Source organism: Ambystoma mexicanum, chromosome 7q, assembly GCF_040938575.1.
Source record: "Ambystoma mexicanum isolate Mex_15411 chromosome 7q, UKY_AmexF1_1, whole genome shotgun sequence".
NCBI lineage: Eukaryota > Metazoa > Chordata > Amphibia > Caudata > Ambystomatidae > Ambystoma > Ambystoma mexicanum.
The window spans coordinates 530839061-530865293 of NC_090941.1; the positions used below are offsets into that span (position 1 = coordinate 530839061).

The 26233-nt window shown below is 44.8% G+C and overlaps 1 protein-coding gene across 3 annotated transcripts in view; it reads left to right on the forward strand.

The window, feature by feature from the left end:
- AKAP11 (A-kinase anchoring protein 11) overlaps positions 1-26233 on the forward strand; it is a 555220-nt gene that overhangs the window by 136585 nt on the left and 392402 nt on the right. For 2 of the 3 annotated variants that reach the window (XM_069640774.1, XM_069640772.1), the window contains exon 4: positions 19944-19991. The exons of the other annotated variant lie outside the window; for it this stretch is intronic. In XM_069640774.1, the coding sequence (XP_069496875.1) occupies positions 19944-19991 (48 nt within the window). The remainder of the gene's footprint in view (positions 1-19943; positions 19992-26233) is intronic. 3 annotated transcript variants of the gene reach the window in all.

Here is a 26233-nt window from a genome sequence, read left to right on the forward strand (position 1 = left end):
TATATACATATGACAAGATCTCCCAGTCATTCAGCAAAAAGGAAGTGGCGAAGAACCTGCAAGCTTCATTGGATACCATCGCAAAGTGGTACAGCGACTGGCGGATAGAACTCAACACCAGCAAGACAACTGCAACGCTGTTCACCAGAAAGAAGATCAAGGAGCACCCACACATCAGCCTCAACGGGGAGACCATCAAATGGGAGAGCAGCAGCCACTACCTCGGTGTGACCCTGGACAGCAAACTCAACTGGGAAAGCCGCATCGAGAATACTCAGCAGAAGGCAACAGGAAAGATGGCAGCGCTGTACCCACTCCTGAAGAGCAAGTCCATGCCCGTCCAGACAAAGATCAACATCTACAAGGTGATCATCAGACCAACCCTGACTTATGCCTCCCCAGCATGGATGACCTGCCATGAGCGACACCGGAAGAGTCTTCAGATAGTCCAGAACAAGGCCCTGCGGATATAGTCTGGAGCTCCAATCTTCACAAGGATAGCAGACCTTCACAGAGACCTGGACATCGAGATGTTGGATGAACATCTAGCGAAGCTGAGTAAGAACTTCTGCCAAGAACTGGATCAGGACCCGAACCCTCTAATCAGAAGACTCACTGCCACCACTGCAAACCCCTTCGACCGCTACCCGCGGCCCATCACTGCGAAGAAAGACCCTGTGAAACCAGCCCTACTGTGACAAGACCACACAGACCAAGAAAAATACAAACCCACGACTACACACTCAACCCGAGAAGATGGAGTAATGAGGCTCAAGCCTCGGTATCCAAAAATCACCGCTGATGGATAAAAATCTATCAGCAAGAAGAAGAACAAGCGCTGCGTCTATCATTTAGGAGTAGGGTGTCGGCTGTCAGTACAACGCTTTGCTGCGCATGTTCCATCACTGCAGCTTTAATCACTTGATTGTGATTTACATAAGTCAGTCTCGGCACGGGCATTTAATACTGAGGCGGGTGCTTGCACTTTATCGTGATTAACATAAGTCAATGTTTGCCCGCACAGTAATATAGATCCGGATACTTGGGGACACCGAGAGAGCCCTGGCAGAGCCCCGGCTGAGAGGAAGCTTTTGGGGGCTGCATAGCCCACCCTGGCAACAACCTTATTTGGACAACAAACAGGTAGCCTAATCACACAAGTTAGTCATTTCTTAACTTCACTGATATCACTTCATATGATGTCATGGAAGGGTTTAAAGGTAATGTGATGTCATTTTGTCAAAGGTTATGACCGCACTTCCTTTGAGGCTTATCAGGGGTTAAACTGCACAAGTCACTTCAGACACGCTGCTAGTTTAGGGATTTTGTGACTGCCTGGGCCACACCTATACATTTGTGAACCTGCCACACATGGTTGTGCTTTGACCCTATCCCAGAACGTCTTCCTGAATCTGTTCAGTTCCCAGACCTATGAAGAGCGGTCTGGTATTCCATCAATCTGTTGTATTGCTAAACTCTGTATTTGCTTACTTGAGAATTTCCCTAGAAAATGTATCCATATAAGCTGCTACAGTGAATGCAGCCACGCACTGATGTACTAGGTAAAAGAAGAAACTCGTCCACACTCCATTTTGGCTACAAATTATAATTGTTTTTTTTATAATGCGCTTCATTCGAACATCTGTTGCTCTGTGTCGTCTTGCTTCCAAGACTAAGGTGTTGCCACTAAGCTATACTACCCTTACCACTGACAGTGTGATGTGTTTCTGATCTGTTTTCAGTGCTTTAAGTGGGATAAGCTAAAGGCGGGGAGAGTGGGGGCTCTAACTGATCATGTTGCAATATTTGGGGGTGGGTCCTAAAAAGGGTCCTGTGCAGCTTCACGTCCCAAGGAGATAATAAATCTTTAAAAGCGGTAGGGTCTATTTATATAGGCACTTAAAGGTGTGATCCAACAGCGCCAATCAAGCGTTAATATGTCCAATGAAAAGGAGTACATTTTACTTTAAAAGCTGTTTTAAAATATAATTAATGTGTGTGGAAAATATTCACCAAAATAAATATATTTAAATATAAAATAGAACATCAACTCAAAATAGGTCAGCGGACCGTTCAATCCCACAGTTCTTTTGAAAGAAATCCATGATTCTTGCAAATTAAAATCATGCTAATGACAATTCTTGAATACGTGCTGTCAATCAATGTATTCTGGTATCATTTCAATTCTTTGTTTGAAAACAAGCACATTTCTTTAATTTAGGTTCTGTTTCTAAACGTGGCTGAAAGTGACATCTATATACTGTTGAAGAGCAGTAGTGGCACTCATTTACATTTGAATTACTGCAGGGAATAAATCTGTCCCGGGAAGTCGGTTTGGGGAGCCCTGGGGCTCTGTGTCAATATTTGGAGACTGCTAGGGCTGAGCCCTGGCTAGCCCCGTCTAGCCCTGTCCCACTTAAAACCCTGCTTGTTTTCCTGGAACGCTACTAGAGGTTGCTTGTGATAAACTGTACATTTCTGCCACGCAAAGTGTTGTTTTAGAAGTCTGTTACTCTTTCATCTCGGATTCGACATGGTATGGATTGTACGCCCGTTATTACATTTTTGTTTTTGTTGGAATACGATCTGCCTGAAATCTGATTACAAATTTGGGCTACAGAATATCACCCTTGTTAGAAAGCAGCCTTCCAAGACCGATTAAGGTGTTAAGTTATTATATAGACAGCCAGGGATTGGGGGGGTAGGGGGGAGACTGTGTGCAAGGCCTGACCATCTACTACTTCTTTGCTCGTTGTGCCAAGAGCCAAACGCTGCGTTGCCTTACATTGTCTTGCGGGAGGCGTTCGACGACGGCAGAATTAATGTGCTAATTAATATTCCGCTTGTAAAACACGCCATGCTAAATCAAGGAATCCGTCTATTTTCAGAAGTCTTGTAAAGAACGAGGATTATGAGTTTTGCTATTGCCTTCACAATCTGTCCAGTAGGTGGTAGTACAGGATTGCTTATACGGAAGGTGTCTCTGCTGGTTCTAAACCACAGGAGAGGCTTCCTTGGTGTCCCAGATATAGACACGAAATAATATGTGATTATATCCTCCTGTTTAGCACTCTTTACATTAAAACCTTATCGGAATAAAATACTTATTTGTATAATTGTAAGTTACAGTCTGGTTCTCAAATGTTTGTTGCGTTTGTAATTTTCGTATGCTTTTGTTTCCATGCGAGTTTGTCCTGATTCTGTTAGTCAACATGGTTGAAAAATCAGGTTAATATCACCTAAAGTGAGACTGCGAACCACCAGGACGACAGTTCACCAAAATGCCAGGGGTAGCGGAAGTGACATCACACGACCTATGATGACATCACAGGAAGTGGTGTCATTTGACCCCCACCTGGAAGTGACAGCACATGACCTTTCAACCTTTGACTAAACAGGAAGTAGAATCACATAGCATTGTTCCTAAGTACACTACTGAAAATATGGTTACAATAACACTAATGTGATATACATTTCATACAAGAATGGATCATCATATGTATCATTAATGTCAGTGTATATAGGCCTATATTACCAAATTACTGTGAATGCAAGCAGAAGTCCAAAGCCAAATGATAATGATGTGTTATATAGCACTTATGCTTAAGTGCTTTATAAAGAACAATTGTACATACAATATCACCCTACCTTTGATGTTACTAATTAATCGACTTCAGAAGGATGAAAGGCTGTGTTGGCCCTGCTGGGATTCAAACTCGCAACCTGCATATCACACACACATACCAGCAGTGAGCGCTCAACCCACTGAGCTATTTTAGCGGCTATAGCTATCTCACCAGCTATAGTAAAATGAGCAATTACATGTCTGAATGTTCTCAAAGTCAGAAAGCAAATTACACTCTCTAGTGGATACCATTAAACTGATAACTGAGAATTAACAACAGGCCAGTTCATCTGCAGGTCTGATGCAAAAATGGCCACATATCAAGCCTGCGTGGATCTACTTTTCAGGCTTCAGAGGTTGACAAATTAGGGAAAGCAATGCACACGGCATCTAGTACTCTGGGCACTCGTTACCTCATACATGCAAACAAACATCCTGAACAGCATGCCAGGGAGATGGAAAAAATAGACACATTACAACAAAGCATTAATTGTGGCACAATGAAATCAAGGGCCGCTTAATGTGCTATTGTCAAAAATGTCTACACTGTACACAAGATTTTAGGCACAAGGATGCTGTCAAGTGACAGAGGCCACTGAGATAGAATGTCGTGTGATGCTCTTAACTGAGACAGCGGCAGAAAAAACATGCAATAACTGCAACTTGCGAAAAACAAAATATATGGGACCTCATCATGAGTTGGGGCGGTATCCCAGCATTAATATTGCGCAACTGTAATGGCTTTAGCGCCCACCGGTCCGGCGGTATTACTGCCAGATCACAGGTTGGGCGCGAACAGTAAATCCCCATTCCCCATTGGGTCCATTGGATCCAATGGGGCATTTTCAGCGCTAATACCGCAGGCTAATGCAGTCAGCGGTAATACTGCTGGAAAAAGGGCGCCAAGAGCCTCATCACAAGTTGGGCGGTATCCTGACTGGGATATCACCCAACTTTGTGTTACCGCCCACCCACCTCGAGTTGGGCGGTAAACGTTATTCCCCATTGGGTCCATTGGATTGTATTACCGCCCAGTAATTGCACCGAAAATCGGCATTTTTACACCGTGCTCTGAGCTAGGGGTAAACGCGCCATACTCATGATTGGGCGGACCCTTAAATATGGCGGTAACCCCGTTACCACCACATTTAAGGGCTACCACCCAACTCGTGATGAGGCCCTTAATGGGATTTTCACCTCCAGGAAAAAGCTGGAGGTAAAACAGCCCATTAAGCGCCCAACTCGTGATAGGGCCATCCCTTAAATGCGGCGGTAATACCGTTACAACCAAATTTAAGGGCTATCTCCCAACTTCTAATGAGACCCTAAATCAGTGACTCAGACCCTGGAGTCTGCCTGAAGTAAACCTTTAATGAGTCTAGCAATTATTGAATAGAATTCCAGAAAGGCCATTTATTTGTTATTCCTATTTCTCATTTAGGGTCACTGCTCAAAGTGTTACTGTTGTGGAACCCCCTGTTTTTTAAGAGGCCTGGACAAGAATGCCAGCTACTCCACAAACAAAAAGCTGCATGGTGCTGGCCACAGCCCAAGTGCTTCCATTTTAGAAAAAAAGGTTTTTTTTAAATTTTATTTTTAGGTCTTGCAAGGGAGACCACAGGGGAAGCAAGGGAGACCTCAGCGGGTCGCAGTTGTGACCCCTGGTATCCCCTAAATGACGTCCCTGTGAACCACGTTAGGACATGCCTGAGCGCTCAAAGCAGGAAAGTTCCTTTGTACAAATCGCTTTCTGTGAGAAGATGTGGAACGTCCAGGGCAAATTCCCATTGACACAAGGTTTCTACGTATAGTAGCTGGTATACTTTGGCTGGCCTTAATGCTTGACGGTTTGCTCCCATGTGTCTGTCACCCCCCCCCAATGCAGTGCGTGCGATTCCATACAGTTTCATTCGCACCCTCCTCATTCAACCTTTTTGGTAACATAAGTGGCAGATGACATTTTTACACGTATACATGAAAAAACAAAAATAAAACTGCAGAACCATTACAGATGCAGGAAACCCATCTGTGGGGCAACATACATGCAAACCTTCTTATTTGCATATGGACTGCACCAAGAGAAGTGACTTTACAGAAGAGGACGTTGCAAGGAGCATCATCAGTCTTTGATACTTGGAGGCACCATGGAGGTGACTTTAGAGTTAGTTGCCATACGTAAGCCATAAGTAAGCCAAGTGGCAAATAACTATGTGGTGCAAAATGCCTAAATTACATTATTATTATATATGGATCAACTCTATAGGCATTAGACTTTTTCTAATAATAGCGTGATATATTAATGTAAGCAAACTCGCTCACTTTCCCCCAGAAGCTCACTGTGTCCAGAGCTGTGGTCCTCTCTAGGCTGGACTACGGCAACAGCCTCTTTCTAAATCTTCCTGTCTCTACTCTTCGACCTCTTCAACGTATCCAGAACAGGACTGCAAGACTTGTCCTTGGCCTCAAGCCCAGGTTTCGTATATCTCCAGCTCTGAAATCTCTACATTGGCTCACAGTGACGGCAAATATCAAGGACAAGACCCTCGGCATCGTCCACACTGATTTCTGGGGCCTGGGACCGTGCTACCCCCAACTATCTCTACCTGAACATCTCCCCTCTCAAGCTCTCTGCTCATCCACTTCCAGCTCTCTGAGGGTCCGTCGCTTTTCCAAGCAGAGATTTGGGGGCAGATCTCGATCTTCGGCTGGGGCATCCGTCTGGAACAGCCTCCCTGCCTCTCTCAAACTTGAGCAGAACCACCTCCGGTTCCGGAAGCAACTCAAGACCTTCCTCTTTGCTCCCGCTTTCTCTCTTCCTCTCCCCTGCTGCTGTCCTGACTGCTCCACACACTGGTCACCTGGCTACCCTCTGAATTTGGGCCCAGACTCCTGCATGTCCATCTGCACTTTGCACTGCCTCACGGCTCCCCTAGCACTTGTGGTCTGTATCTGCAACCCTACAGTCCCTTCTCTAGTCTCTTCTCTCTGCAATTATAAACCACCCGTTGGCTGCACTTCTTGAGCTACCTGCACTGAGCCACACGCTGGCTCCACTTTTGAGTTACCTGCACCTCTCTCTCCATCCCCACACATCCCTCCCTCGGCACTTCTCCCTTTCCACTTCCCTGCACTTGCGCGATCTGTTTGACACAGGGCCTAGTACAATCGTTGTTTTGTCCTCCCTATGTTTCCACCTCCTTTTCGAGAATAGAAACACTTGTGTACACGCGCGTTATCAATGCAATATCATATCCAGCTATGAAGTGAATCTCTTACAGAGCTGCAGATAAGATACTGTGCAATTTAAATGATTTGCTCAGGATCACACACTTTGGTTAAATGGTAAAACCATGATGTGGACAATTTAAGCGACTGAATACATTTTCCCACGTTTAGTTCATATAGATATTTATTGAGGTTTTGCTTTGCATTTCATTTGCTTAAATAATACTTTATAGCAATGCCTTGGAAGCAAACCACATTCCATAATAAACTAGCCTTTCATAGTAAATTATGCACTGTATATATCGTCATAGAAATATGTTGAGCAATAAAAGTATGGCTTTCGTTTTTTTCTCTCCATCCTGCATGCAAAGTCACAATAGTATAATGCAGATTAATGTGAGCCTAAGAAATCCCCCTTCTTACTTCTGACCACCCCCGTTCACTTTCTTAAGGGACAAATGTCCCTGCTAATTGTCCCCCTCCCTTCCATCAGTGCCTAACGGCTCCCATTGTAATGTTCTGTTAATACAGACCAACGTGCCAGGTCCCTTGGAGAACCGCACTGCTGCCCAGAGCTCGTATGTACACAAGTGTGAGCCCTGCAAAGGCTGAAACGGTAGGGTGGGTCTGACATCACAGGCAGCCCAAAGCAAAAGCGGTACTTTTGCCGTCCTGCTGGAACGGGTCTACATATCGCGGGACCGACCTGTAATTTTAGGGGCATTGTCCTGTCAGCGTGACACCTTTCCCGTTCAGCACCCTCATTGTTAACGAGGGTGCCAAATGGGAGATGAGTCCCGCTGCCAAATGTCCCCGTTTGGCTCTTAAAAGAGCCACTGTGAGGGCTAGGGGGACTGCCCCCCTTCCCCTGCTCAGTATGCCACTGCCCTTAACTAGTATCCGACTTGAGCAGAATCAAATATTCCCAAATAGCATTTTTTTCTAGAATAATATTTTGGCATCATCACGAAGGCACAAAGCCATTCCGGATTTCTATTGAGCAAAAGAAACGCAATTGTGGACGATACCATTTGAGTAGGAGTAGACGGCCACACTGGAAAGGGATTTAATACCAATTTAAGGGCATCGTTGGGGGAATTGGTAGTACTAATACTTCCAAACGAAATTACCATTACCGCAGGTGGTAACTGTGGAACTTCTACCTGTGAGTTTTACTTAGTCCTGCTTTTGGCATAAGATTTTTATTTTCACAGAAATAAGTAACATGAAATTCAGCAGATGATATATAACAATATTAAAATCCGTATTACCCAAATCTGTCTGAATTCTGACAGAACCATTCGATCGTTTGTAAACAATCAGTTTGGGTAATCACTACATAACATGAGGAGCGGGGGCTGCAGTCAGGCCCGGCCTTGGGGCGGGGGGGGTGAGCCGGGCGACCGCCCGGGGTGCCACGCCCCCAGGACGCCATTAGCCCCCACCACACCAGCTCGGGGTAGTCCTTCAGGGGCTCCCCCGAGCTGGCATAGTGTCAGAAGGCGTGTCGGGCGCCTCATTATTAAATGAGCCTGCGGCGGCAGAGCTCATCTAATAACAACATGGTTCTGATGCGCCCTATTCAAATTATTACCTCTTCGATGGGACGAGGAGGTTTAAAAAAAACAAGTGGCTCTTCCTGGCCCTGCCCCCTTTTGACCACGGGCGCACTGGGACACCAAAGGCCGGCCCTGGTTGCAGTGATGACTTTTGGGGGTAGCGAGGGTGTCCTCCGCTTCCAGAGGTTTGGAGGCGGGGGACGAGAAGAAAAAAAAGAAAAGCGGACGCTGCAGCGTCAGATCTGACCCGCGTAGGAGGCACTGACCCGAGGCCACAAGGTTAGAAGATGAGCGGGCGGCAAAAAGGTAATTAAGGGGGGGGTGGAATCTATGGGGGTGGGTGTTTTTTTTAGTTTGGGCAGATTTGCCCGCAGCAAAATTGGCTTTGTGGCTGAATTGACCACGGTCAATTCGGCTGCAAACAATTGTGCCACGCCCAAACCGTATACATCCTTAAAATCTACATAGTGAATATAGATGTATACATGAGCAATCAAGAAACAATAGGCTCAATGTGTATACACCAAAATGGACAACTAATATAAAGAAATAGAGGGAGTAAAGAAAAGGGGAAAAAAAAGAAAAAAAAAGGGTGTGGTTTATCAAATACAAGCGCACAGTACTAAACATAGGTTACTTAATTAGAACATTAGCCATAAGTATCTAGGAAAGATCCCCATAGGTCTGTAAATGTTTTACTGTCTCCCAACTGCTTATAAATAGCTCTCTCATATGTTGATAGGGTTAACAACTCTTCCACCTACTCTTCAATACAGAAGGAAGCAGAAGATTTCCATGCCCTCAGGAAAATTTATTTTGCAACCATAGAACCCCGGAGTAGCCAGACTTTCTAACAAAATGGTGTCCTCTAATGGAGACACATCTCCAAGAATTAAGATTGATGCATTCATTGCAATAGTGCAGCTTAAGACCAGGCCCAACCTCTCACGGACCCCGTCCCAGAAGTCGCTTGTTTTTTTTTTTGCAAGTCCAGAGTAAATAACTCAAATTACCCCTCAACTTATTGCACTTCCAACATTGATCATTCACTACACTAATTAATTTAAATCAAAGTCACAGTGTAGACATGCAAAGGGGATCTATTTCCCATCATCAATTAAATCTTTGATATATCTGATTCCTCCCAAGAACCAGGATGGCCAGAAAAGTACTTTCCCTTGGCAGGTTAAAGCCGGATTTAGCCAAATACAAGCGTCCTGGAACAGGAATGGGTTGCTTCCTATTCAGCCCGACATGCTGCGCCAACACTCTCGCATGAAGGGTGTCGGTGGTTTCTGGATTCGAGATGGTCTACTCACCGTCGTCAGCAAGGCCTTAGGTGCCATGTGGGAGACACTATTACTCACCGCCACAGTGTCATTCAGAAGATCTTACTCTGATCCTACGGTCTGACAAAGATGTATAGCAGTAAACGCAAGATGATAGTCGGAGAGGTTCGGCAGATTCATATCCCCTTGTTTCAGTGGGTGCTGCATTTTCCATAGAGCTAGCCTCAAAGGCTTGCCGTCCCATAGGAACTTTTGTATGATTGTGTCTTTGGGTATCATGATGGGGAGCATCGAGAGGATGTAGTTAACTCTTGGTGCCATGTTAATTTTCATGCAGTTAATTTTGCCCCACAACGATAGTTTCAAGAGTGCCCATCCATCCAAGTCACATTTAAGTCTGGGAATTATTTGGTCGAAGTTCATTTGAGGCAGTCTCTTCAGCTCCGGACCAATCCATATTCCTAGGTATTTCATTTTCCCAGGGAACCAAGTAAATTTAAAATGGCTACATGTGTGCTTCATACATGTGTTGTTAATCAGGAGAATCTCAGATTTGGTCCAATTCACCATGGAACCAGATATTTCAGAGAAGCGCTGGATATCATCCATTAAATGTGGAATGCCAGAACTTGGGTCATGTAGGAACACCAGTAAACCATTTGTATAGAGCCAAATTATGTTTTTACATACGCCTTCTTCAATTGCATGTATATTAACATTGGATCTCAGAATCACTGCTAAGGGCTCCATTGTCAGAATGAACAGTAGCGGGGAAAGAGGGCATCCGTGTCTAGTACCCGTGTTTAGCATAAACTGATCAGAAATCAAGCCATTTGTGAGTAAACTAGTTTGGGTGTTTGTGTATAAAAGCCTTACCCACCTTCTAAAGTTTTGTCCGAATCCCATTCTCTCCAAACATCCAAATAGGAAGGGCCATTCAACTCGATCAAAGGTTTTCTCTGCAGCAAGAGAGACCACTGCAGCAGGGCATATCTGTTTGCTTCCACTATCAATAGCCAAGAGTAGCGCCTCATATTATCTGCCACTGATCTTCCTGTCACGAAGCCCACTTCGTTATCATGTACTAGCGATGGCACAGCAGGCTCTAATCTTTTGGCCAATATCTTTGCCAGAAGCTTACAATCTGTATTGATCAGACTAATTGGTCTGTAATTCGCACATCTGGTCAGGGATTTGTCTGTCTTTGTCAGAACATACACCAAGGCATGCCGCATAGTATCAGGTAGGAATCCTGTTTCAAATGATGAGGAATATACTTCACAGAGTAGCTGTAGGGCCCAATCAGGTAGGATTCAATAGAATTCAACTGGTAGGCCATCAGAACCAGGTGTTTTGCCTACTTGAAGCATTGAGACTGCCTGGTGAACGTCCTCTAATGTTATAGTATTCTCCAAGGATATGGCTTGGTCATTCGTCAGGCAAGGAACTTCCACACAGTCTAGAAAGGTTTTAATTGTATTTTGTCTGCAAATTAAGAATTCTTCATAGTTCCCTTTAAATATTTAATTTATGTTTCTCTGATGCCAGATGTATCTTTTATCGCCGTAATGCTTCGGTCACTTTCGGCAACCTTCAGTCTATGTGCAAGTAACCTACCAGCCATTTCTCCATTTTCAAAATAATTAATTTTACATCTGAATAAGGCGTATTCAATCTGGTCAGATCTTATTTTGTTTAGTTTGTATTTCTTTTTCCTCAGTTTAGATCTCACATCTTGGTCTTGACACATTGCGTATTGTTTTTCCAGTATTTTGGCTTCTCCAGTCTCTTCAATTCTCTTTCTTTTCATTCTCCTGTAACTTCCTGTTTTGGATATCAAAACAGTTCCATGTCATTTCATCGGTGGAATTTTCAAAGCCTGGCATTTCAACGTGGAAATGTTTATCAAGTTTATTTTAAAACATTTTTTTAGGGAGTGGTTCTCCCGCAAGCCCTTCCTTTGCCACCTATTTTACCTATTCCCTAACCCCCAAACCCTTTCCCCCCCCTAAAAAATGTGATGAACATTAGTGCACGTTGAAGTCGAATGCTTTAAAAAATCTGGCGTTGAAAGAACGTTGTACGATCAAAACACCTCGCATATAGGACTTCATTGCCTCCCACACAGTTGACACGCCAATATCATCTGATCTATTAAGTGCAATAAAATCCTCAACCTGCTGCAAAATCTCCCCTTTAATGCGCTTGTTCTGTAACACAGTCATATTCATTCGCCACCTGAAGGATTTAGTTAAAGTGTATTGCAAAGAGAGGCACAATTATATTGGGGCGTGATCAGAAACACTGATGATTCCTAGTTATAGCAGCTTGGTGTTACACGCCCGAGGTCAAGAAGATATCAATACATGAGTAAACATCATGACAAGCATAGTGAAAATTGTAATCGCTTTCAGATGGATCCTCTAGACGCCAGATATCTGCTAGGTGTAGTTCATCTATCACACTTTCAAGTGATCTCTTACTCTTTTTTGGTATTCTCAAACTATCTCTGTTGGAGCGGTCAAGTAACAGATCTAATACCATATTAAAGTCTCCCGCTAGGATAATAGAATCAACATTACAGTTTTGGATAAGTTGTGCAAGCTCATGGAAAAAATGGGGATCGTCTGTGTAGGGTGCATATATACTACATAGTAATATCACAGAGCCTTGTATCTTAACGGTGACGGAGTCAATCCTCCCTTACTTATCAGTCTTGATGGACAAGACCTTTAACTGTAGGTTTTTTAAAAGTAGTATTGAGACACCCCTATTGTTAGATGACAATGTTGAAAAGTAAGTCTGACCCACGCAGCTCCGCATGAGTTTACTTGCCTCATCGTCAGTGAGGTGGGTCTCTGAAGAAATGCAACATCACAGGACATAGACCTTAAGCAAGACAATACTTTGGCTTGTTTCGCAGCATTGTTCATTCCATTCACATTCCATGAAACCATTTTCAAATGATTCACAGATCTAGAGCTCATTGGTGGATGTCAAGCTCGAATGCACTATTAATATAAAAATAGTATAAACTATAGGAACACAAAAAGGAAGGGGAAACACCAAGCCCAAACGCGGCATGGGTAACCAGAAAAACGAGTTGGTAGTTACAAAAAAATTACCCACCAATCAGAAACAGAGCAGTTTGAGAGCACAATATTGCCAAAAAGAAACTTTAAAAAATAATTACAAATACCACCACCCACCTGATGATTATACATCTGACATTTAAATCTCAACAAAATATCAACTGTAATTGCTTCCAACACTCAACGCTGGTCGTTGGATCATGTTCTACAGTCCCCACCAAGAAGAGATCTAATCACGCCAGTATACAGTCTCGGAATTGCAGAATGTAAATGAAATCTGAATATATGGTTATTGTATAGAGAGGCACAATTAGAAAGTGGAGTTGTGTATCCAAAACCTAATCCTCATTATAACATCATTGAAGGCTGGATGAAGGACAACTGGATGTGCCTTAATGGTACCAAAACAGAACTAATGGTTTTTGGATCAGCACATGCCAGAAAAAAACTAAACCCATCATACTCCTCCCTCAGTATCAAAAACGCTCAAATACCAATATCAGAAAAAGTGAAGACAATTGGAGTTTACTTGCAGGCTTCACTAGGTGCTGAGGCCCATACAACATACTTGAAAAGAAACTGCCAGTATTACCGAAAACTACTTAAAAAAATCAATCAGTCCCCTACTTAACCAGAAGAATAGCGCCACAATAACCAGAGCTACAATACTCTCCAGACTTGACTATGGCTATTCCCCGCTCCTTGGGGCAAGCAGCAAATGCCTGAAGCAATGTCAGGTGATAGAAAACAATGCCATCAGGGCTATCACAGGCAAGCCAAGAAGGGAGCACATTACGAGCGACAGAAGAGATCTGCACTGGCTGGCTATTGAGGAGAGAATCACATTCAAGTCCCTAACTATGGTCCATCGATGCCTATATGGCAAAGCCCCAGCATATCTAAAAAAACTATTCAATTGGCATGAACCAACCAGAAACCTAAGATCATCTGACAAAGGCCTCCTCCAAACTATTCCAGCCAAAAAGCGGAACGGTCTCAGCAAGGCCTTTTCAGGCAGAAGCATTCTTACATGGAATGAACTACCTACGGCGCTGAGATTGGAATTGAATCACATACAATTCAGAAAGAAACTAAAGACCCTGCTATTCAAATAAGTACCCAACCAGACCACTAACCCTAGCACCCCACAGAACTGACTTATATTTGTGATTTTCGTTGTCCCGTTTTATGTCCGAACATGTCCTGCCTTATTGGAACACGCTCTGATTCCCGCGGGCTTTAGCGCTATACAAATAAATAAATGAATAAAATCACATTGTACCATATTACAATAATTTGCACGGTTCCCCACCTCGGCCCTAAGACTCATACATGGCTATGCAGAAAATAATCTACACCGCAAATTCACACCGGAAATGTAAACTAACAATTCAGTAATATAGTCCCATTTCAGTCACAAGGACCAGTAGCTAAGAATAGAGAGCATCCAGCATTTCTTCACATGGGCAGATACAGTTAAAAATAAGACACAGAGGCTGCGTTACCCAATCCCAGGGCTTAATTACTTCACATGGTCAAGACAAGGCAGCAGAGAGTCATGAGGCCTCAGGCCCAGACAAAAGCACCTGTTTTTAAGGCTCTGTTTCGCTTCACACCAGAGTGAGTTTTCTAAGAGCTTCTGCATATAGAAGCGTCAATAACGACTTAACCACCTAATCTGCCAAACTGTATGCAATAATTGTCTGTGGACCTAACATTGTTGTTCCTGTAATGCACCAAGTTAATTAGCTTCACACGTACAAAGACAAGTACTAATCTCAAACACTCGAGATTGTATCACAGATACACTAAATAACCATAAAACTTTAATGGCCAACTCGATTATGTACAGCCCAGGAGGTCCGTTGCCCCGGGCAGAACAATGTCCAATTTGTTTCCAGGTGCAAAAAGAGGAGCTGAGTTTCTAAACGTGCTTTTGTTAAGTATTAAAGGCACCAAACATACTGTGATTTTAAAACAATACTCCAGGCAAACAGTGATCCCCTACCTGAGCCCATTGCGGTTGTCCAAGAAAACCCCCCTGCAAACCATGGGCAACCCAACCCATTACACGCAAGGCCAAATCAACGCAGGCATTCGCATTGAAAATTGCAGTGTCCCAGTGTAGCTATTCTCATAAACACAAGGTTCCGGAAAGCAGACAATAGCGAAAACACACTGTAGTTAGGGATACATCTGACACAAGTTCATCCCCATGATCCTGTACAGACACCTCAAGGCCCCGCCAAGCACCCCTCCCCGTCCATCATGTCCCTCCACACTGCCCGAGGACATAAAATTGTACCTCTGATAAACCTGTGCATCCATGGTAGTCACACAGCCTTATTTTTCCAAATCTCTATGACCTCCGAACCCTTATATCAATCGGACCAACGTTGCGTTTCACAGTAACGCCAAACATTACATTCTATGTCCATTCCTCTAATAGGAAACTAAAATGAATACAAAGGTGGTTTCGGAATTTTTCACGTCACAAAGCGGAAACCAGGATAAAATGGCCTGTACAGTAAAATGGAGCACAGAAACAAGTGAGAAACAATCTGCATGCAATTGCGCGCCTAGTGGAGGGATATCATGCAAAGGAGGAAAAGTTTTTTGATATATGCAGGTCGTAATTGCATAACAAAACTCCACTAGTTCTTCGAAGTAGCAGGGCATCTTTTAAGCGAGTCGCAAGCCTGGGCAGGGGTCTCAGTGATCTTTATACCGTCCGGTAGATACAGTTTCAGAGTTGCAGGATTCAGAAGAGAAACCTTAATTCCATGTTCCTTAGCCAAGCATTTTGCTTCCCCAAAAGCCATTCTTTTGGTCGCCACCTCTTTAGGGAAAAATGTTATTGGGTCACCGTGCCAGGATGTCAGAATGTACCAAAGTATCAACTGAAAAGGATACAATACTCAAAAGGATACAGGAGGTAGGGTCTTCCGGATCCCTGTTCACCCGATTTGATAGTCGTGAAGTCAACAAAGACCTTCCAAATGATACAACCCTCTGGCTGATAAAACAGACAGAGCGATGGATCACTGGAAAGGGCGTGGGTAAGGTATAGTAATCCAGCCTAGGACAAGTTAAAGTATCATGAATAACTGCTCCAACCTGAGTATGATGAATTAGATAATGACAGGAATGATCACACTGACCTGTATCTCTGGGTAGAATAATCCAGAAGTTTCTTGATGGATTTGAAATGAAGAACAAACGACAGGGAAGGGAAAATTAGTAAGGGAGACTTATCCCGAACGGAACGAGGCTCACGCTAGATACGGGTTGAATTCACCACAGGATAGCGTCCAAAGTTCAGTTCAAAGTCACTTCCAATAATCCTTGAAAGGCTTCCTTCCCACTTCAGGGATCAATCCTTCTGTTAATTCCACAGATGCAGGAGTTAGAAGAAAATAGCGTTTGAAGACAACGTGCGCGTGTGGATTTACACGCGGGCAGGATTCGCGCAGCCTGGGCCAGCCGCGTGTGAAGACAACGTGCGCGTGTGGATTGTACACGCGGTCAGGATTCACGCAGCCTTGGCCAGCCGCGTGTGTAGACGAAGAGCGCGTGTGGATTTTACACGCGGGCAGGATTCACGCAGCCTTGGCCAGCCGCGTGTGAAGACAAAGAGCGCGTGTGGATTTTACACGCGGGCAGGATTCACGCAGCCTTGGCCAGCCGCACTTGAAGACAAAGAGCGCGTGTGGATTTTACACGCGGGCAGGTTTCACGCAGCCTTGGCCAGCCGCGTGTGAAGACAAAGAGCGCGTGTGGATTTTACACGCGGGCAGGTTTCACGCAGCCTTGGCCAGCCGCGTGTGAAGACAAAGAGCGCGTGTGGATTTTACACGCGGGCAGGATTCACGCAGCCTTGGCCAGCCGCACTTGAAGACAAAGAGCGCATGTGGATTTTACACGCGGGCAGGATTCACGCAGCCTTGGCCAGCCGCACTTGAAGACAAAGAGCGCGTGTGGATTTTACACGCGGGCAGGATTCACGCAGCCTTGGCCAGCCGCGCTTGGAGACCGAGAACGCGTGTGAATTATCACGCGAAGGGATAGCTCCAGGAATCAGCGTGTGGCGGAACACACGCTATCGAAGGCCCAAAAGTAGCTGTAGGATTCAGCCAGGATGTAGATCAGAGGTTCAGCTACACAACGCCAATAGAGACGATCAGAAGCAGCGAGTGAAGTTACTACGCTGCTTAAATACGTAATACCGTAGTTCACGTGACGAAGCAAAAGTCACGTGAAGTTAGCGACGTGAAAAGTGCAAACGTCGTTTTCCCGGTAACGTATCGAATAGCCTCCATTTGGAGTAGAACGGTCTAGCTGTCCTACGAGCGTAGCGTCCAGCATGCATGACACAGGATAATGTTCCCAAGCGCCTGACATTATGTAAAATATTCTCCTTCACTGCAGATTTAAGAAAGGATACAATTATCTGTCTTGGCTTACCTGTTTCTAGTTTGCCCGCTCTCAACACCACATCCAGGTCACTTCTTAGCAAGCCACAATCAGGCTAACAGTCTTGCAGTATATGGAGTACAGGATCAATTAGGCTAGAATCCGGTTTCTCAGAAACACCAATAAGGTGTAGAGTGTTATTCCTTGCCAGGATTTCCAAGTTCATATTCCGTAGTTGAAGCCTGTTTAGGTCATCTCTCAGTTCCTGGTATGCCCTATAACTACCAGAAGCCTCCCTTTCCAAACCTGAGGTTCTGCCTTCCACCTCGGTTACACGCGTCGCCAGATTGTTCACTTTCCCAATCAGATCTGAAAGGGCAGCCTTAACATCCAGAACACCATTTGCCACTTGGTTCTGAGGTTTGAAGATGTCAGAGCTGTAAGGGGTCTCCTCACTAGGGTCATCATTGATCTGTTTAGGTATCTTTGAGGTAGGGTTCTCAGGAGTTTCAATCTTTTTTTTTTTGCCAGACATCACAGCTGCACTAATAGAATAATCCAATGGTCAGCAGGGTGGTGGGCAAGAGCTGCTCTCTCAAGCCAAGCTGCTGCTTCTTCGGTGGCCATTCTAGAATGAAGTCCTGGTTTTAAAGTCCCATAGGAGGTCATTGGAGAATGAAGATCTTACCAGTAGTGGTAATGCTGTCCTTTGTCTGGCAGTAATACTGCCATGCATATGCCAGAGGTATCCCCCCTCTTAAGGGTTTAAGAACTCGTAGTCAGGCAGACTGAAAACACAGGTGGTAATTCCATCCATCCTGAGCCGCTTGCATACTCGAGTAAGGTCAGTACACAACCATTATGGTTTGATGTCTGGACTTGTCGGCACAACCGCATACAATGAACGACTGGGCTTAAAGGTTTCATGCTTTGCTTCCCTTACAAACCAAAGGACATAGGATGTTACATTTTCTAGGACCCCAGAGATCAAGGCCCTCTCTATACCTCAATCGGCGTGGGATGAGCATGCAAAGATCTCATTGCTGACGGGTTCTCCACCTTTCCTCCAGGCGATACCAGCGCCCACTGGATAGATACCTTTAAACATGTCAGTTCTCCACCTTTTCTAACATATCTCTTCTATTACTGGCTACTGAGAAAGCATGCATGGGAAGCCCAGATTGGGCGAGGCGGAGACGGGGCGGGGCGGCGTGTTTCAGATAATCAACCATTGCACCAACGTTTGTGTAACTCTGCATCATGGATCTGCATGTTCAGTAGAATTCCCCGTTATAGGCTAAAGGTCAGACCATTTTACTTGCATACAAGTGACAGTCACCCGCTATGTTATATTTTTTGTGTCCCCCAACTATTTATTTATTTTTGGGATATTTGTAAGGAGCCTATACAACAATGGTGTTTCAAGGCGCCACAAGACAAAACACAGGTGCGGGGGGTGACAAGGGAGAAAGATAACAATAACGGTCCTTCTAGGCCTTGTGGCATTCGGATCGTGCAAGTGCAGTAACACTAAGTCCAAGGGGGTGGGAGGGAGTGCCGGTCTGTGCAAAATTCAAAGTGCTAGGGTTGGAAGGGATGTGCTAGGTAAGAGGAGAGATTCCAAGTGAAAGCGAGGGGTGGAGAAGGGGGGGGCACAGCTGCTAGACGAGTGCTAACGGGAGGCCAGGAGGTCAAGTGCCAGGGAATGCATGGGGTACGGGGGGGGTCCACATGCTAAGTGCGAGGAGGGGGGTGGACTGAGCGGTGGGGGGCCTGGTGCCCTGTAGAACTCAGAGGGAACCAGGCAGCCACTCACTGAGGCAGACATGGGTGTAAGCAGGGGAGGAGGAGAGGGCAGAAGAAGAGAAAAGCTTGAGGAGCTTCTGGAACTTAAGGAGTGAGATCTACCCCCCACTCTCTGCTTAGCAAAGCATCTGATCTGCAGAGCAAACTCTTGCCTCCTACACCTCTGCCAGGGGGCTCAGATCCTTTTAAGTGCTCCTGAAGAGGGAATTTGATATGGACATTTGGGGTTACGCCCATGCAACTCGGGGGCACTCTTGAACACATCTCGAGGCTTTCACGCATCCATAACTGGAAGATAATACCAAGAACACATTCCTTCATGAACCGCCACTGTAAAGTGAGTTATCAAACAAGGACCTGTCTTGGTCCTTTTCATTATCTTTTTTTCTGGTTCAAACCCTGAAAGCTATACGTACACCATAGCTATCACTGTTAATCACCTTTACGCTTGCTCCACTCCTGCTGTGACCTATGTGCGTCTATTTTATTGTACGTCACGCTCCCTCTCTGCACTGTCCTGTGCGCCGTGCCCCCGTTTGCTTTTCATCACATAGACCATGGTCTTGGGGGCGGTGAGGTGAGCAGTATTAAAATATTGTAACATAAAAGATTTACATAGCAAAGTGTAATCCACATGTGCACCCAGAGTGTAGTTTTATTGCAAGTCGGCAAACATGGTGAGCAAAATCCTGGGCCCTGCAAGGGAACAGCATTGACATGTTTGCCCCTTTGTCATGTATGCACATTCTGCTTGTCGATTATTGGATATAGTTTGTTATTCTTCTATCGATGCATATAATAAAGCGGGTACGTGACAATAATCGGACTTTCTAGTCTCGACATGAGATTACAGTTAAAGTTGAACTGTGCCATATATTGCAAGCATGCCTATCTATTAACCTTTTTCTTTAAAATTACAATTATTATTTTTCAGATAACTTTTCTAAGCTTGGCTGAAGAGATGAATGCTTCGTATATTCAGGTAAATGGCCTGAAGGTGGGTTGTTTACAAGTCCCATATATTGTTGTTTGGGAAGCATGCAATATTACCAGAGCAGTACTTTTTATAGGGGCATCGCTTCCCCCTCGCCATGAATTGCAAGTGCTCTTTGCAAACCCCACTGGATAGGTGCAGTGAAGCGCAGCACTGATCATGTCCTGTATGCCTTCTTTAGATTTTTCTCTGGGATTGTACCCCTAAATCGTCTTGGATTGAAATAAATATTGGATTAGGCGGTGTTAAAAGCAGCTCCTTGCTTCCTGGCATCAACCAGTGGCAGGAGCTGCATGCGGGAAACCAGGAGCTACTCTATAGTGGGCCACGAATGTAACTCCCATGTAAGATGCAAACTATATCTTTTTGTTCCTAACATATGACCACAATGCTTAAATGCCTTGTAGATGTGTCCTAATGCTCATTTATGTACATTCACAAACACACACACAGTTAATTTCACATAGGTCTGTTTGTATAGCATCAGTTGACCTGAGGAGCCAAACGTAGCTTGAAAGCCGGCGCTCCTATGCAGGAGTGAAACAGCTCCATTAATTTCAAGCCATGTTTTAGGAACTGTTGCAGAAAAGCGTTTGTGTTGGATTTTTTTTAACATAAGACAAACCACAAAATACTTGATAAAATGATCTTCGAATGGATTGTGTCCTCCAACGTATTCCTCATCTTATGATATCTTTGTTTTCAGCTTCAGCTGCTTTGGAATCTTTTTTCTTCTCGGCAGAAGGCGATGTGTGTCGAGACGGTCAACCTGATGCCCTCGAGGGCCTCCATCTCGGCTTACGTCATCGCCGAGTACATATACCATGCGCAGCGCCCGTTGGCTTCAGTTCAGTTTTTCAGCGAATGCGATGGCATCGAGAATTACGGCACACTTCAGTTTCCCACTAAAACGTTTCGAGATGGCCTTGTCTTCGCCTCCTACTACTCCGAAGACAGGCTTCCAAAAGTTCCTAGATTGCGGTGCCAAAATGTCCATCACCGACCTGCATAAAATATACATCTGATGCCTGGGCGTCGAGCACAAAACCACTGACTGTCGATCCTGTCAGTCAATGACAGGTAAGGCCTTAAAAGAGCAAAAAGCTAAACTGTCAGTGGGTAGGATTGTCCCAAATCCCTGTCCACTAGTTCAAAATGTGGGTCATCGCACAAGTCAAGAGATTCATCTCCTCATAAAAAAGTTTTTTAAAAAAATCCCCCTCGAGGAGCATACACTCATAGATCACCCTCTTCTTTTTCTTCCTCAGAGGACAGAGGAAAGGAGCGTAGTCTGCCTGACTAAATCCTCCTCCAAAGATGAGTGGGAACTCTTTAGAAAGAACATATGTAAAATCTTTGAGGAACGGGCCCCGTCCTCCTCGAAACATAAGAAAAGTGACCATACTACAGTCGATGACCAGCATGAAGCCAAGGCAAAACCCTGCATTCCCTCGAGCCCGGGTCATAAGCCTAAGACTTCTCCGAGTCTTCGAGTACTCGACGATGCAAGAAATCGGCAAAGAAACTGTTTGAGTCGAGGTTGGAGTCCCTCGAAGTACAAGTCCAAGGACAAAGCATCAATACCAGTGACGCCACGGACGTCAACTCCATTGACGTTGATGAAAAAAACATTGGCTCTGACTGTGCATTATTCAACGCCTTTGCCTCAAAGTCAGTAAAAGGTTTTTAAACCTGTACATAAAAAGGATTTTTTTCAGATCCTTAACCCCAATATATGAGGGCTATGAAACTTCAAATCAAACCCCTCCAAGTGGTCTTCAATTGGATATCCCTGGTATTCATAAAGATACTAATGTCCCTGAATGCTTCCATTCCGAAGAGACCAGGGTTAGGTAGCTATATGACAGCCTACAGTCAGCTAGTGGGGTAGGCACCTCCCCAGAGCTATATTTTGGGAAACAAAATACAGAAGCCTCATGTCCAGAGTTGTAGAGTTCTTAGGATGGAGTAGGCCAACTCCTTCATCTGAGCAGGAAGACCTTACAGACATATTAAACAAAGGTCCTCAATATGACCCTATACTACCATTCTATGTGGCACTCCAAAAAAGGGGCTTCAGCAAGCCCTGCAGTAAATAAAAATCTCACAAAACAAAGGGTTCCCGCCAGCCCTGCAGTAAATAAAAATCTCACAAAAAAATACAGACCATCCAGTAGCGACCCAAGCTTCCTGTCAATACATCTGACTCCGGAAAGTCTAGTAGTGCAAGCAGCTACATTCGCCTCTAAGCAAGCTGCGTATCCAACCATACCCCCTGATAGGGATGACAAATGCGTTGACTCAAGGGCAAATAAAGTCTTTTCTGCTAGCAACATGGCTTTAAAGTCTGCTAACTCTACATGTGCTCTTGCAAAATTCACATTCACCCTGTGGGACTGCATAGCAATGGCGGCTGATCACATCCCTGAAGGTGAGGAAAGAGACGGCTTCTTTAACCTGATAAGGGATGGCAACAAGGCCATGTGTGAGTCTCTGCAATCAGGTCTGGACATTGCTGATAGCATCAGAAGGCCATGGCGGCAAGCACTGTCATAGGCAGATTTGCATGGTTGAGGAAGTCGGGGTTTGCACCTGAAGTACAATCAGGACTCCTCAACATGCCTTTTGACGGCTAGCACTTATTTGGTAATAAGGCTAACGAAAGCCTTGAGAAGATGCAGACCTCAAAGACGGCAGCCAAGTCCATAGGTGCCACCATCAGGCAGTTCAGCCTTTTCACCCCAGCGGATCATCTTGGAGGAGGTAGGTCCTTTCGCTACTACTCCTCAGTTGGAAGAGCGAAGGGACAGGCTGGTCAAAGAGGACAAAGAAGATTTCCTCGTGGTGGACGAGGGAGAGGTACAAAGCCCGCCCAAGCAGCAGCGTCTTTAGCATCAGCAGCTGCTTCAGCCACCTCAAAACCTCTCTGAGGTCTTGACTCACGACTCCCAGGTGGGAGGCAGACTGTCACAGCATCTGAAAGAATGGTGAGGTATTACTCTGGATGCATGAGAACTGGAAACAGTAGCCAGAGGTTACTGCCTCCCCTTCATACAGAGACCTCATGATCATCAAGCGGGAAGCCATTCGCTAAATGTTCCAGGGACATTCCTGTTGCAGGAAAAGTTAACCCTGCTAGAGAAAGGTGCTGTAGAACCAGTACCTGTGATGGAGAGGAACAAAGGATGGTATCCTCCCTATTTCCTAATCCCCAAGAAGGACGGAGGACTGAGACCCATCTTCAAGTATCTCAAGTCCAAGAAGTTCCTCAGGAAGGACAAGTTCAAGATGGTCACACTTTCTCAGATCCTACAGGCTCTCCAGCTCCAGTATTGGATGGTATCATTGGGCCTTCAGGATGCTTACTTTCATGTTCCCATCCATCACAAGCACCGGAAGTACCTGAGGATCGCGGTTGGCGGTTTTCATGATCAGTTTCGAGTTCTGCCATTCGGGCTGACCACTGCCCGAGGGTTTTCACCAAGCTGATGGCGGTGTTGGCAGCGAGTCTCAGGCAAATGGGATCCATGTCTCACACTACTCAGACGATTGGTTGATCAGGGCACGTTCACCAGAACAGACCCAGGAACATCTCAGTATCACTTTCCACTCCCTCCACAGACTGGGCTTCTCTCTCAGTTACAAGAAGTCCCACATGATACCATCTCAGAAACTCCAGTTCATTGGAGCGGTCCTGGATGCATCTGTGAGAAAAGCCTTGCAACCCAAGGTGAGGGCTCAACACATTTTGCAGAGTTTCAGAGTGCCCATCATCTTCCGGCCTTCGACTTTTTGATGTTGCTCAGTCTCATGGGATCCTGCATTTTCATGGTGCCAGAGGCTCGCCTGAGACTGATATCCCTCCAATGAGCTCTCAGGACTCAATGGTCCTAATTCTCAGGCAGGATGTCAGACCTTCTTAAGGTTCCGAACAGAGTTACACAGGACCTTCTGTGGGGGGTCTGCGAGGACAACATTCTGAAGGGAGAACCCTTTTGGGAACCATGGCCGGAGATAACGGTAGTGACGGACGCCTCACGTGCTGGGGAGCCCATGCCAAGGATCTGACAATCAGCGCTCGTTGCTCTCCATCGGAGTACAAACTACATATCAATCTTTTGGAGCTGAGGGCAATCAGACTAGCGTTGAAGGCCTTTCTGCCCTCTGCACAGGGAAAGAATGTCCTGATAATGATGGAAAACACAGTGGCCATGTACTATCTCAACAAGAGAGGAGGCATAGGCTCACTACCACTGTGCAGAGAGGCAATGCAGCTCTGGCTCTGGGCAATTAAAGAAGGAATCTCCCCATCAGCAGTTCACCTAGCCGGAGAGAAGTACACGCCGGCGAACGCTCTGAGCAGGCAGAGCACAGTCTTCCACGAGTGGGAACTAGCTCAGGAAGTCCTCCAAGAGATCTTTGCCCTTTGGGGAACCCCTCAAGTGGATCTGTTTGCAACCAGTGTCAACCGGAAGTGCGATCTGTTTTGCTCCAGGGAATTTCCTCCTAGAGGAGCTCTAGGGAATGCGTTCGTAGTGGACTGGAAGTTTCCAATCCTGTACGCGTTTCCTCCAGTCACCATCATTCCTCACGTGATCAGGAGGTTGAGAAAGTTCGGGAAGTCCATGATCCTAATTGTTCCGGATTGGGCCAGGAGGATGTGGTACCCAGACCTTCTGGACATGTCCATCTGCCCTACAATACGTCTTCCACAAAGAGAGGAACTTCTCTCGCGAGAGGAGGGTTGGGTACTCCATCCAGAGGTCAAGACACTCAGCCTTCACGCATGGTTTCTGACAAGCTGAGACACAAGTATTGGGACCTCCCGGATGACATAATGGAGATTTTGCTATCAGCCAGAAGTCCAGCAACAAAATCCTTATACCGCTGCCATTGGAACAAGTCCTGCAGCTGGTGTATGGAGAAAGATGTTCACCCTTTTCAATGCGATACACCTATGGTGTTAACGTTTTTACTACATTTGGCAGATCTGGGGCTCCAGATTGGAACACTCAAGAGTTATCTAGCAGCGCTTTCCATATTCAAGCGCACCTCGGAAGTGGCATCCTACTTCAAAATATCCTTAATAACTCAATTTCTTAAAGGACACACAAATGTGTTTTCTCCTACACCTTTCCAACAACTTGGGACCTTAATTTTGTTTTAAAGTTTTTGATATGTGCTCCTTTTGAGTCTCTCCATTCCTGCCCTTTAAGGTTGCTAACTTACAAAACTATTTTGTTAGTAGCGATAACATCAGTCATAAACGTGAGTGAGTTGCAGGCATTATTCTGTAAACCTCTGTTTACTACATTTGACAAGGATAAGGTTGTCCTTAAGGTCAAACTATTGAGGAAAACAAACAACAACAAAAAAGAGTACATGCACACCATATGTTTAGATTTTCTTCAGAATCAGTAGTTTTTTTAACGTTTGGAGCACAAGGCTCCCTAGTAGTAAATGTAAGTTAAGGGTGCGGGGAGAAAAGAATGACTATGGTATCACAAGTCAAAGAAAGATGACTAGGAAAATGGTGAACTCATAGATCATGAGTCCTCCCGTCCCCTGCACACCTGTTTGTACTGGTAAATAGTACCAATCAAGATTCGTTTAGTTCTGTTGGTTAGATGCACATTAGTGATTTTTTTAAGAAAAAACAGGAACAGATTTACATAAATATTAGTATACATTTCTGTATAGATTTTTAAGAAATGTTCAAATTTATTTCAAGAAAACCATATTCAAACAGTGCTTTTTTTGCATAATAGTTGTATTGGTTTCATACAGGTCTTTTATGCTTGTGTGAAAGTAGAAAAGTATTGGGTGCACACTATTAATGTGCAGAATTAAAGGTTTGGAAATATACCATTTCCACACAATTACAGATTTAGAAATTCAGAAAGATTTTACAAAAAAGGTTTTAAAAACTTTATGTACACAAGATGCAGATTATCACCATTGATCAGCATATTCAATTTCAAATTAACACAAAATGTGAAACATTAGACAGGGAGCTCAACGCGTTTCGAGAGAATAACTCTCTTCTTCAGGAGTAGTTTATCCTAAATCTCTTGATCAGAGAAGGAACTGTAAATACTTTTATACATCATTGTCCTTTGAGCATCTTAGTGCTAACATTTGGCCTCTCAGGTCACATTCCTTCGCTTTGTGGAGTGATGGTTGCCACGTTGTTAAATGCAGAATCCTGCAATTAATGTAAATAACGTAAT